Below are 14,252 nucleotides of genomic sequence, written 5' to 3'. Positions count from 1 at the left end.
GCGGAGCTCCGAGGAGCGCCGAAAGCTGTCAAAAACGCCTTTCCTCCCCGCGCGGAAGACTGGATTTTACCCTCAGTCCGGCGGAGAGGAGAAACACAGACATGTTTTTCATGCTGGCGCCGACTAAGCTGAATATCTGAGCGTTTTTCTACCACTGAGGAGGTAAAGTTGAGCGCGCAACTCCCACAGTTTGACATCTTCTCTCTCTGCCTTTCTCTATTCTGTTCTTCACGGAGGGGAAAAAAAAGATGTTCAAGAGAGGAGAAAAGCGGGCGATTCCGGGGTTTTGGAAACCCAGAAAGACCCCTCCATCCATAGGGAGGCTCGTGCGTTTGGATCACATTTGTTCTCGATGTGTTTTTCCGCGATCTTCATCTCGTGAAGCTGTTCTTCTGCACTTTTCAACTCCCACAACGTGGGAGCAGTCTGGGGGGGGGGGGGGGGGGGATCACATTTCAGCGTCAGTTGTGGTGACCTTCTGCAGGTGCAGAGATCTTTTTGGTGTTTTAGATGAGCTCTCTCTTAATCATTAACCAACAGAGGTAGCAGAAGCACCAACATCAGGGTATTTTCATTTCCTGCCGCTTCTATTCAAATCTTTGGGGATGACAGTAACTTATCAGGCAAAGGGAAAAAAAACAGTGGTACCTTTAAACTGCAAGCTGGAAACGAAAAATCCACCTACACAAAGGCTGCCTGTCAGCTTACACAAGTTGCTGCTATCATGACAGTTGAAGTAATGCATATATTGAAAATAGCTCTTTAAATTTTGTCCTTCTTTTTAGGTGCTGCCTGATTTCATAACAATCATGTCTGATAAGATGTCCAGCTTCTTGCATATTGGAGACATCTGCTCCCTGTATGCAGAAGGATCCACCAATGGCTTCATCAGCACCTTGGGGTACGTTTTTCTCACCTCTAATGGACTGTTGCTGCAGTTAACGCCTCCACCTCTTGCAGATCTTGTGATTTTGCAACACTTTTCTCACATCTCTGTTCGCTTGTGATATAGAATGTGGCTTTCATCTGCTTAGGCAGACATTCTCATGTGGTATCAAAAGAGGGGTGGGTCGCTGTGAAAGCAGGTGGAGTCTTCTCTGGAGGAACTTCAGTTATGAATGAGTCGTCCCCTGAGAGTCCCACAGGAAGAAATGTGGCCAAAAGTTTGTGTTTATCTTTTATACTCTTTTTGACTGAGCCACCAGTGTCCATACAACTGGAAAATGGCCAAATGTGATTAATTTTCATTCTAATTAGACAAGAAAACAAAAAACAAAAAGAAAACTTAATCCTGCAGAGTTGCAGTGCAACTGCCAAGAGGCTTGTGCATGGGTACCATTTATATGCAAAAGTCAGTTTTAGGCAGAACATGAAAGCCTTGAGTACCGTTGTATAATGCAAGTGCTACCCGTCTTTGCCCTTTACCTTCACTGACCCCCACTTACCTGCCCATGGCTGAGTGGTTGCTTCAGGCCCTTCATTCTTCCCATCTGCCCCTGCCACCCTGGCCAGAGCTGCATATGACAAATTGATTAAAAAAACAACTTTTTTCAGCTTTTCTGTTGGTTTTATCTCCATAGCGACCATCTAACGTTTTGGTTGCCTGGGGGTGGCGAACAGGTCTATGTAATTTTTAGAAGAATCTGCAAAAATAAACTTTTGAATTTCCTTGGAAACAAAGGTTTTTTTTGGTAACATTCCTAATATGTTCACATCCTATGTTATAGCATTTTGTTCAGTTTTGGCCAAGGATTCATCTTTGAAGTTTTCCACAAGATTATGGGAAATGATGTTTGAGCAAAGGGTAACGCTATTTTTCCAAGCTCGCCTCTCTAACTCTGTTTAAAATATACAACTTCTAAACACATAACCTTTTCCCAAGTAGCTTTCCAATGATGCTCGAGTAGTTAGAAGGTGATAAATCAAAATCCTTAGGAGGACTTTAAATTTTTAGCTGGTACTAAAGTTAATTTAAAAAAGATTTTAAGATGGCGGCCTCCTTCCGAGGTCAAAGGTCAATAAAACTTGAGTTGTGGTTGTAGACTTAAGCTGGCGGCATGTGGGAGAAAATTCATGAAGTTTGTTCAAATAATATTTTCTTCTTCCACTTTTGTGCGAAAATGTTAAAATCGCTTAATTTTACACTTTGCCACAAAACAGCCACTAGGTCATAGGTCCTGTGGCCATCCCATAATATTTTAAGAGCTTCATTTAGATATCTCCAAAATGTGTGTTTTTGTTTTGTTCCTTGATTTTGAACTAATTTGTTTTAGCCTCATAAGAGATATTCGCCTCATTCTTTTTTTGGGGAAAATGTTGCCACTTTGTGATGTCATCAATTTTTAGGGGATTTTCCACTATGCCCAAAATTCCTTTTCACCAGTTTCGAGGTCTTTTTTTTTAATCGCTAGCTCATTGAAAAATAGTGTGATTTTTACTTCTTCTTCCATGAAAATGAAAAATCACAAGATTTTCAGGCGTTTGATGTGCAGCGTTCCAGGTCAGTGGCCTGGACATCGCCCCCCACGGCGTCTGCTAGCTCATCTAAAATGGAGAGACCCACTGCACTGTGTGCACTTTTGTTTCTGTTCAGGTATTTCAGTGTGTAAGCATCTTAATATACACCCATATAGTTTTCTTTAAACGCTGTCATGAAAGTTCCACAAAGCAGCTCTTCAGCATTTCCTGGATTGTCTGTTGTCACAGGAAGATATCAAAATAAAAAGATGGAAATTCGTTGTGAAAAAGTCACCAGCAGAGCAGTACAGCTACTGCCATAAACAAAGCGGAAATTAAGTAAAATTTTAAAAGAAGAAAGTGCAAATAGCTACTGTTGGTGTATGTGATGCAATTGTCATTTCTTTTATGTAAACAGATTATTATTAACACGAGTTTGTTTACTTTATCATAGACTTGAAGACATCATAACAAAAAAACAGTGGAAGCAATTTCTAATGGCACAATGTGCTGCAGGCATAAGACATCCTACAACTTTTATCTCCAGAATTCAGACATTATTAACAAGATTTAAAGTTGTCATACTGTTGCAGTGAGGATTCTGCGGTCTAGTTCAGTTTTTCAGTTGTGTTTTTGGTCATGTTCTGTCCTCTGTCAGTCACTCCAGGTTCATGGTAATCGTCCACAGCTGTCTTTTTTTCTGTTCATTGTCATTCGCGAGTAGACGTATGTGGTTTTCACTTCTACATTGTCCGGTCATCTGTTTTATTAGCATTTTGTGTCTTTACGATTTTATGGCCTGTTTATTTTTATTTATTAAATGTTTACGTTTCTGCCATCAAGGCCAGTTTCCTGCATTTTGGGTTCTACACCTCTATTTCCTGACAGCTGGATCCAATGTGACTCTTGTTCTATTTTGGGATTCACAGCTAAAGTCTCTTTTGCATCTTATCCTCTAAACAGAAGATGGTGAGACAGAATGATCCAAAGTTTAAAGAAGGCATTTCTAATCAGAGAATACAACATTAAACTGGTACATTTAGTGTTAGAACCGGAGTGAGGAAGCAATGAACTCGCCATAAATACTGTTCATTTATTCTTAAATTTGCCCCGCTGTTTTATTTTGAACTATTCCCAACTTCCTGTCCCTGCACAATCTGCTCTGTGTTGAATCCTGGCAAAAGTAAAAATGGACTCCTTTTCTAATGTAGAGCTTTTTCTGAAACATTAACCATATCTAAGCTCGTTAAATCAGTGGACGGCGACTAGTTAGACCAGGACTCTCAGATTTTAGTTGCTTCACTGTCACGTCTCTTCAGTTCTCCTTGGAGCTCAAGCACTCCTATGGGGACGAGTGCCCGTGCCTGCTGCCAGTATAAAAGCAGTTTGGAGGGCTGAGAGTGTAAAATGTTGGAGCAGCTCCAAAGCTGATGAAGTTGTAGAAACATCAAAATAAATGCCTGCCATGCCAGCCTTGAGTTTGTTGAAGTGTGCAGAGGCAGATGCTTGGCCTGACTTTCTCATGGAAGGGGACTGAGGTGGATGTGGGGTTTGGCTCCTGTCCAGTCTAGTGTTCTTACAGGCCAGCAAATGCTAAATTTGTCACCAGAAATTCCAGTCTAGCCACTGGCCACCTCATTCAGAATATTTACTAGTTTTTTTGGAAACCAAAAGATTCAATGAGAATTCTTCTTCAGCTGTTGCATCATCATCACCACAATTCACACTCTTTAGTGAGCTATAACCCCCCCTAAGTAGTTTGGGTTCAGCTCTCACTCGCTACTTTATTTGACTCCACCAGCACTGATGCTTGCAGCAGATGATCAGCTGATCGAGAACCGAATAGTTACAGTATGTTAAAATTGTGGGCAACATTTCTGCTCTAAAATCCAGATCTGAACACTGATCAAGTTCAGAACTGCAATGCCACAGCTTATCTAGTGTTGTTAAAAAAATAAAAATAATGTAAATAAGTTCTCATTTTTACTGAGCAGTTGGCTTGATCTGAATCATTTTAGAAAGAAACAATAAAATAGCATGGACAAGGTTTTTATTTTTGTTCTACTTTAATTTATTATTCAAACAATCCTGTTGAGGGAAAGATATATCACTGAGTTGCTTCAAAACTGTCATTGATTTCCAATAGTTTTTCATGGCTTATTAACCAAACATGTCAGCTCTTTCTCCTGGAACCACAGTTTCAGAACAGATCTGTCTTGACATGTTTGAAAAAGTATACTTTCTTTGAGTCCCTCTCCAATCATTTTCTGAGTTATTTTAAAAGTGCAGTTCTCAGTGGTCTTTTAGTTAGGATTACACTGTTCATGGCCACAACAACAACAACAAAAATTGTTGTTCTTTAGGACATAGTTTCTGCAGGGTAGCATTAGAATTTCAACTCAGAGTTGTGCGCGTTGACGCGAAGCAGTCCCGCCCCCCCTTTCCCACTCCGTTGCTGAGAGCTCAGAGCAGGATGTTTTTGGCCGGCCCACACCTAAGTTCTCTAAAGTCCCTTCTGCTAATTTCAGCTGACTGATGCTCTCTAGTAGAGGAACTGTTTATACCTGAACTCACTCAAACAGGGAGTTGTGAAGGCGTGAACAACTGATAATATTTGTTACAAGTGATCCACCAAACCTTATCAGATGTTTGGATACTTGAGGGATGAGTTTTTTGGAGATAACAAGGCTGCTTTTGATAAATAAAAAACTATTTGTAGAGACAAGCATCTAATGCTTTCATTAGGGTTTCCTGTTAGACAAAAGCTTCAATATTATTCCTTCATTAGAACCACATTGTAGATAGAACCACCCACTTAATGTCAATGCAAATGACATTTCCTTTCTTCTCCTTTGAGGGCTTTTAAAACACCATGAAGAAGCTTTTTCAGAAAACAAAAAAAGCGACAAGAGAAGACAAGATGGAGACTGTCTATGAGAATGAAATTATGAAATTACAAGAACTTTTAGAGCAAAATCTGGACCTAATTTGTTTATTCTAGTTGTTTCACAAGGCCTCTCCCTCAATATAACATCTGGAAAAGACTGTATGGTAATTAGGACCATTCATTTAATGGTTTCATAACTCCCACTTCTGGTTGTCTCTGTTTCTCCGCCACCAATTTGTGACTAAGATCCTGAAAAATCAGAAGCTTCAACCCCTTTAAGAAAAAATCCTCCTTAATGGGCAAAAAAAATAGTTATATAATTTATTCAATAGTCTTTGTTTAAACAAGATTTATGATGAAATGAAAGTCAGGTTCACATTTGCTCATGAGAAGTTGCAACAAAAAAACAAGCAAGTTAAAGTAATGTCGTCTTGTTAATAAAAGAGTTTCTAAACGTCAAATTTAGCATATGAACCCAAGTCCTAAAGGATGTTGAGCAACTAAAGCCAGACTCAGTTCTCCTGCATGTCATCTGTATATATTTACCAGTGAGAATAACAGTGATGATGCTCTTTTTCTCAGCCTTGTGGATGACCGCTGTGTCGTCCAGCCAGATGCCGGGGATCTGAACAACCCTCCAAAGAAGTTCAGAGGTAAGCAGCACACACTCCTAACACGTCTGACTGCGTGGCACATGCACCTTCATGTGCTCTTCTGCTTCTTTGGGGATCTCCATCATGCCTCTGCCGTGTTATGCATGTTGCCTCTGCACATCTGAATAAATACGAGCAAGATGGAGAAAATCAGTCTTCATGGTGAAAAGCAAAGCACAGCAAGAAGCTGCCTTGAGCTGTTACTTTTGGTGAACTTTCTATTATTAGCAACAACACAGGAAGAGGAGCTTATGAAGCAGAGTTCTCAGGATAGAAGTTGAATTTCCTTGTAAGAGGTCTGGGCATTGGTTTTAAAGTCCCACTCCAATCATCTTATGATCTGTTGCTAAAGCCTTCCCAGTTGTCTTTTAATTATGATGATGACCATACTAGCCAACATTAAAAAATAAATAAATAAATGCTCTGCTTTGTAGGACGGCAGAGCAGCAGTATATTATAATATCCATGCATATTTATTATCTGTTTTAAACAATTTAGCAGAGAAAAGTAAGAGAAAGTTGCAAAAATATAAAATATTGTCATCAGAAACTTGCCTCTGAGTTGTGGGCAGGACTGTTGCCGTGGAGGAAGTCCGCCCCTGCTTCCTGACACTCCCACACCCCAATCTAACATAACGGGTGCAAAAAAAAAATGGCGAGCAAATTTGAAGCTATCCAGCTGTACAGTTAATAGCCAGAAAAACCAAGATGTACACGAATCTACTGCCTGCAAGTTGAGGCATTGGAATGGAGCGGACCAAGGAGCTTGTGCCCCGCCGATTGTAGATTTTTCTTAACAAGCTTTTTCCAACGGCAAGTGTTCATCTTCTCCCAATTCACCGATGATTTTAATAAAGAAATACTCAGGAATGCAAATTTAAGCTTAATTTACTCCGATGTCACAGAACTGGGTCTTCACTGTAAGAGGCTTTGAGCTTTGCTTGAAAAAATACATACAGTGTTCTCTAAAAGAATGAAGCTATTTACCATTCACTGCCCCCCCCCCCCCCCCCCATTCACTGACATCTTCTGACCTCAGACCTCCAACGTTGCGAGAGACTCCATATTTCCTGCTCACAGCCTGTTTGCGCTCAGGTCCATTAAAGCTCAAACACCCAGACTCTGAAGCAGTTGATGTTCTCAGCAGTAACTTCTCACTCACTGTGGTATTTGCATATTCAATTACTAGTTTTTATGGAATAGGGACTACCTAGTAAGCTTGTGACTTAAATTAGTTGTTTTTTCCACGTGGGCCGATAGAGATAGCATTACTCATGTTGTTGAATCCTCAAGAAAGTATGCAGCTCAGAAAAGAAAAGAAAAATCATTACGCCTTTTCTCATTCTAAAAGTAAAACTTTCTATATTTGATGGGAAAATTCACCTGGACGCTGTCTTTCAAAAGATTATACCAGAGTGTAACAGATTCTTCCTCAGATAGTTTTGAAGAGCCACCACTCCATAAAGCGAAGACGATTGAGTTCAATAAAACTACAAAGTGGTTAAGTTGCAGTTCAGACTGTTTTATTTCAAATTCTTCGGATTCAGTTTTTTGTTTTGTTTTAGTAGAGGACCTATCCGCATAAAAAGGTCTCTTTGATTCAAATCGCTGCCCTGCCTGTGCATCAGACAGAGAGAAAACTTCACTCCCTTTTAGCAGGAGGTCTCGTTGTCAGGCTCTAAAAAGGGAGTTTTTATTTCACTGCAGAAAATGTTTTTGAGTTTCAACTGTCATGAATACCAAGAAGTGTGTTTTTCAGGAAAGTATGCTAAGTCACTGTTGAGTGTTGTGATGCCCATTTCCATGTGTCAACAAATTCTTTAGTGTGTGAAGTTACAATCCTTCTGCTTTCAGTTTGTGGGTAAAGCAGATCCCAGTCAGATAAATGAAAAAAACAATAGTTATTTATAATTTACAGTTTTTGCAGAGCAAATTTGCCTCTCACTTGTGGGCAGAACCATTGGTGTGGATCCCCTCTTCCTTCCCCTAGTTGTTGCTGCCCATTGTACTTTCTACGCAACAAATACAATCTTTTTTAACTTGCATTTTTTCATCTGGTCCTGATTCACAACGATTTGAATAAAGAAATACACAGAAATTTAATTTTTTGCTTAATTTTCTTTATCTATGTCTTCCATCATCAGAAAAATATGTTAAAAACACAGAAATCCCAGTTGTCCTCAGAGTGGGTCCTTAAGTAACATGCTGCACTTCACATCTGGAATCATGTCTGCCATATAAAAGGCAAAGAAAAGGCGTTTTAAATGTGTATTGCTTTGATCTCTGGACGGGTTACTTCAGTTAAGCTCTCAGTGGGTCTTTGGATTCCCATGAAATGTTATCCACCCCCTAGAGATAACTGCACTCACCAAAATAAACAGACCACATCTCCACACTCCAGGACAACTCTTCTTCCCTTTTACTGTTTTAATGTATTTTATTCCATATTTTATGTTTTAATTATTTGGCACTTTGTGATATTTTCTTTTCTGGGAGAAGTAAATAAACTTTGCTTGGTTATCAAGCTGCTGAACCACTATTTGAACCCCCTAACAACTTTCTCCACCATCACTGTAAAACCTGCATGTTGCACATTAGCTCATTGCACACCTGTACATAATTTTGCACACCTGTAAATAGTCTCTGTTTTTAAGTCAGCACTTTTGGGTTTTGTTTTTCCTTTTTTCTTATGTTTTTTTCCGAGTTTGGGAACTTGCAAGTAAGATTTTAATTTATAAGTGTTGTTGTCTATGTGACAATACATTTCTTGAATCTTGAATCTTCCCTCTCTGCTGCCGATTTGAATATTTATTCTGTTTTCTACACAGCTTCCTATCCGATACATTGTGAGTAAATTGACCACAATCACTTTTTTTGGTAGTTTATTAAGCTGCCCAATTTATATTGTCATAAATGTGGACTTAATTCAATAAAGTTTATTGTGTTTACAAAGTTAACTGAGTTCTTAAGTTATTTTTTCTCGGACAGGGTTTGTGTTTGTTAACATACCTTACATGTTTCGGCGGAATCACTTCCACCTTTGTCAGAGTCGTCATCAGTGTGTGACGTCTTTAAAAACAGATGATTGTGGCTAAGGCAGAGTCACCTGTCAGACTTTGAAAAGTGACTCCGCCCCTTGATGTCAGGTTTTTTGCTGGAGTATATTGCTCCAGGTATGAGAGAGCAGGAAGGCCCCCTCATCCAGGTTCATGGAAGTATGAGCTCCACCGCCTCCATAATCCATCTGCGGTGTCTGTTGTCTTCAGTGCGGAGGGCTTTGGCCTTTTCCCAGTCCATGATGTGGTTTTCTTGTTGGCAGTGGTCCGTTATGGCTGATTTCATATTTTCCTGAACTGCCTTTTGTCGTCTTGTCTTCAGCCATAACGGACTTTGTGTCAGAGAAAAATATAACTTAAGAACTCAAAAAATGTGTTTAATTTTCCACATGACACTACATGCTAAAACAGACTCTCACTGTGTCTGTCTCTTAGTTTTCCACCCCTGTTAGCATTTTTTGTATCTTTCTTTAAATACATATGGAAAATGAAAAAAAAAATAGATTTTTAGCCAGGCATGAAAGGGAACCCTTCATCTTTTGAATATCCGTAAAGAGGAGTAGCGTTGGGCAATATCAACTTGTTTTCAGTAACTTCTCTTTATCTTGTTAAAAATTGTCTAACAGTTTTTTTCTTTCATATTTTTAAAAACAGAAATCATGGCTCCACACAGTTTTTTTTAAACGTTTTAAATGATTGTCCTTATATTAAAAAGCTTTTTTCATCTCTTTAACCAAATTTAGCGTTGTGAAACACTTGTGGCACCAAATCTTTCTTGCGTTACCCATCATGCAGCTGCACACGTTAGCAGTGGTGCATGAATAAACACGTTTTGTGCAGCAGAAGAAGTGGCGTCCTCACGTCTCAAAGGAATGGGAAAAGTCCAAGCATGCAGATTAAGATTATATTTGTTCAAAAAAAAGGAAAATGAAAAAACAACAACACTTGTTTTATAAAAAGTGAGTATTTTGTTCATTGGCATTTCTTGTTGTTTCAAGAGGAAAAGGGGCTTTAGTCTAGTACTATAGGAAGTAAAAACACACCATTATAGCAACATTACTGCATTTCACATCAAAAAAGCCAAATATTTTCACAAGTAGCTGGGAATAAAGTCTGTGTTTCTTATTATTGTATTGTAAAAAAACATACAATAAATAAATTAAAACCTTATTTATTCACCAAAAAGTATTAGTCAGCTCTATGTCTATTAATAGAAATGTAAAATTGGCTCATGTAAATATGCACACTTACCCCAGAAATAGGAAGAGCTTCTTTGAATGTGTTTGGGCATTTTTTTTTTGAATATTCGGATAGTGTGAGTGAGAGTAAGCAACCCTTCGAAGAGGCGGTTCTTTTACATGAGTGCTGTAGGCCACACGAGCAGATGAGCCATGTCCACTGAAGCCCACTGTCATGGCTGAGGTATGCTCAACATTTCCTCCAAATGTAAACATAAAATCCCTCCACAAGCATGTGCTCTCAGCTGTATAGTCTCTAGAAACTGAGAAGTTAACTGGCTTTGTGGCTCACTGAGACGCTCAGGTACTATCAGAGGTTTGACAAAAGGGGTTTGGAGTTTTGATGTGTGTGTGTGTGTGTGTGTGTGTGTGTGTAGGGTGAACCTCTGTAGTCTGTTGGGAACTGATCCATTAGCAATTAAGTAAATTGTGCTTTGACAGGTCTTCCCAACAGCTCTCTGACTTCCACGTTGAAGCACTTTTAAAAAAAAAAAGGTACTGCAACCAGACCAGATCCCCGGGTAACTGATGACAGTGGTTACACAATAAAGCTGCACCGCCACACTTCAATGTCAAATGGTTCAGCTTTACAACAGAAATAGAAATACACTTTTTTCACTTCTGCGTCTAGATCCATTTTTTGAGAACTTATATAGTGACACATTTTCATATACCTCATCATTTTTCTATAGTAGAGGTCGGTATAATGCTTCAAATAGCCTCCGTGCAAAGCAGTTTATAGGAAAATCAAAAAACGTTCCATTATCCGTTTTTCTATTAATTGTGAAATCAAACAAACTTTTTCTGAGTTTGTTTTTTGTGTAGAAAGACAAATTTGTCAACATTTGAGTCCATGTTCAGCTTGTCAATATGAGAAAATTATAATCCACTAGGAAAATGCTTCAAGCTTCTGTTATTCTCTTTGAAGTTTGTTGGCTTTAACGGTCTGTTGTTTCCCACTCTGCTGTGACTACATTACGTTTGTTTTCTATGTTCTTTTTCTGCTTCTATTTTCTGTTTCCTCAGATGTCAAAGAACTACCGTATATAAATTAGATTATTGGGGGGGGGGGGAGACAAATCCAATTTCTCAAATTCACATAACTGCTATTCTTTGATACAGGATATTAAATTTGACTTTTTGCATGATCTTTCGAATAATTTAATTATTTAAAAAAAGCCAGATAATGATTAAATTTTTATTGTGCGTGGAAAAAAGTCAACTGTGTCACATCACCTCATTTTACCTCAAATTATAAAAAAACAAAAAAACACTTTTTTTACTCAAGATGAGGCTAAGTCGGATAATTTTCCTAGACATTTTGGAAATGTTATTAACTTCTTTTTTGTCACTGATGTTTAAACTCATGGAGACAATTTTTGTCTCTATTACCAATTTCATAAAATGTGCTTTGACAGGTTTCTACAAGAGCTCACTGACTTCCACATTGAAGCACTTTTTAAAAGCAAAAGGTAGTGCCATCTCATCAGATCCCCAGGTAACTGATGACAGTGGTTACAGGGTAAAGGTGCACTGCTACACTCCAATATAAAATGGTTCAGCTTTACAACAGAAACAGAAGTAAACCTTTTATCATCTCTACGTCTAGATCTATATTTGGAAAACATGTATAGTGACACATTTTCATGTACCTCATAATTTGTTTCTATAGTAGAGGTCAAAATAATACTTCAAATAGTCTCTTTGCAAACCAGTAGCTCATGTAACTATGTTTGTCCCTTTTTTCTACTTTCTAAAGAACTAAAATGCAGAATGCATGTCCATATGATGATTTTTACAAAACATTCCTCTGTTTTCAGTTTAACACGTTAATGGGAAAATCAAGAAAGGATCTATTATCCGTTTTCTATATTAGTTTAGAAATTGATGATTTAAAAAAGTAGTCGTTTTTTTGCCTATTTAGCAGATTATTTGATTGACAGATTCATTAGCCATTGATGACATTTGTTGGCCTGCAACATTAGGTGAATCTCAGGATTGACCACGCAGATTTCTCTCACGAATGGTTCGCAAATGAGAAGTGCTTGGTAAATAAATATTCTGCATCTTGTTTGATTTGCGAGTTTATATCACATCTGTACCACAAGATTATATTTGTGACTCACTTTTATGCATTTCTGAATTTATATTACATGTTTGCATAAAAGTATTTGTGAACCGGAGTGTGTGAATTTGTGAAGTCAAAAATTATATTTGTGAACTGGAGCATGTGTCTTTTTTAAACAAGAATATATTTGCATTTGTGCATAAGGTCGCGTGCATTTCTGAAATTTGAAACTGATTTGGCCTCATTGTATCTGTTCGTTCTGTTTGTTCCTCATTTATCCCAGACTGAAGACTACAAGCATGTGAAGGTCATTATAGAAAACAACAACGTCTGTGATTTACTCCTACCCCTGTCACTTCCTGACTCACTTTCCAAATGTACGCAGCATTTAAACCTCAAACGGCCCATTTTTAGATTAGACTGTTAACCTCTTCCTGCCTCCTGGCGGCTACTGAAACTCTGCTGCTGTAAGACTCATGCCAACCTGTTTTCTCTTCTCTACATTTTTCTACTAAAGAAGATACACAGGACATTTCTCCTGACTCTTTTGAGGAAATAAGAAACTGTAAAAAGGCTTCTGTTTAGAGCAACTCTAGTTGATTATCAATCTTGATGTGAGCAAGCAAACCGCACGCCTTTGCTAATGACTACCGAGAAGAGGGGTTCAAAATGATGAGAACGATGCCACCAGCTCTTCCTCTTTTTCTGACACTGGTGACTGTGCATATCTTAAATATCAGTGTTCTGATCTTCTGAATGATCTTTCTCATAGTCCTAGCTGAAATGCATCAGAACCCACCTTCTGCCTTTACCTGCTGCACCCTGAGTTTGATCCTGGAGCTTCTCTCACCGGTTGAAGGGCAGGACGGACAGATCAAAACCAGAAGACCTTCATTAGTCTGTTTTTTTGTCTTAAATTAAATAAAAGCATTAAAATAGTACATTTTAAATTTGATTTCAAAATTCAATTTAAGTAAATGGATTGTCCCAAGAAGTTAGGGCCTTGTGTGACACATGATGGGGCATTGGGGTAATATTAGTCCCGACCTTTTCGGTAGTTACGCAGTTAATTGTTCACCAACGTGAAAAGTGTTGCTTATTCTTTTTCAGACTGAAAAACTAATTAAACACGTTAATTTAGTTGATTTCCTGTCTTATCAAAGTCTCTTACAGTTAGGTGAAACTGTCCTCAACGTCTTTCTAAATGTTGTGATGTTTCTGCAAAACTGAGGCGCTGTAAAAATCATGTGAAAGTTAGCTTAGCCTTTTTCTGGCTACACAGATACACTGTGATCATAATTTGAGATATTTTAAAAGCGTTCCAAGTGGGGTTTTACTTAACTATGATGATGCTTTTTTGAAAAATCAAAATCCAATAACTAGCATAGTTTTCTAGGAAATAGTTTCTCCAAAGCAGCAGACGTTCATTTGAAATTTGCCTCCAGGTTGTGGGAAGGGCCTTTGGTTCAGAGCAATCCCGCCCCCTTTCCTGTTGCAGACAGCTCGGAAAAGGGAGCTTGTGGCCATTCTAGGGTAGACACAGATAAGCTGCATTATTGTCATCTGGCCCTGATTCACTACAGTTTGAATAAAGAAATACTCAGAAATGCAATTTTAAACTTAATGTTTTCCATCATCAGAAAAACGGCACAAGAACATGTTAAACACACACTCAAAAAAAAAAAGATTCATTGGAGTGGGTCTATAAAAAACCTGGATTATTTTTTTTTTCCATTAACAGCATCAATTGATTTACTTTTTAAATTATTTCTAGGTTTTTTTTTTAATCAAAGATTGCTCTCAGTTAGTTTTTCCTTTAAGAATTCCTCATTTTACCAATATAAGTTTCACTTTTGTTCAGTTCAATTCGCTAATTGTGGGAAAACCAAAACAG

The 14,252-nt window shown here is 38.3% G+C and overlaps 1 protein-coding gene and 1 long non-coding RNA gene across 6 annotated transcripts in view; one reads left to right on the top strand and one right to left on the bottom strand.

Moving 5' to 3' along the window:
• Positions 1-14,252, bottom strand: part of LOC144992205 (uncharacterized) — a 97,321-nt gene that overhangs the window by 48,494 nt on the left and 34,575 nt on the right. The gene's annotated exons all lie outside the window — the stretch shown is intronic.
• itpr1b (inositol 1,4,5-trisphosphate receptor, type 1b) overlaps positions 24-14,252 on the top strand; it is an 82,503-nt gene continuing 68,274 nt past the window's right edge. For all 5 annotated transcript variants that reach the window (XR_013656079.1, XM_020703475.3, XM_020703473.3 and 2 more), the window contains exons 1-3: positions 24-162; positions 786-901; positions 5,927-5,997. Coding sequence is in view for 4 of the 5 variants with exons in the window: in XM_020703475.3 (XP_020559134.1) it covers positions 810-901; positions 5,927-5,997 (163 nt within the window). In the remaining variant the exon portion in view is untranslated. The remainder of the gene's footprint in view (positions 163-785; positions 902-5,926; positions 5,998-14,252) is intronic.

The sequence above is a fragment of the Oryzias latipes genome, chromosome 5 (genome assembly GCF_053564925.1).
Source record: "Oryzias latipes strain Hd-rR chromosome 5, Olatipes_Hd-rR_3.1".
Lineage (NCBI taxonomy): Eukaryota > Metazoa > Chordata > Actinopteri > Beloniformes > Adrianichthyidae > Oryzias > Oryzias latipes.
The sequence above is the reverse complement of the archived record's forward strand: the minus strand, read 5'-3'. Positions and strand labels throughout refer to the sequence as shown.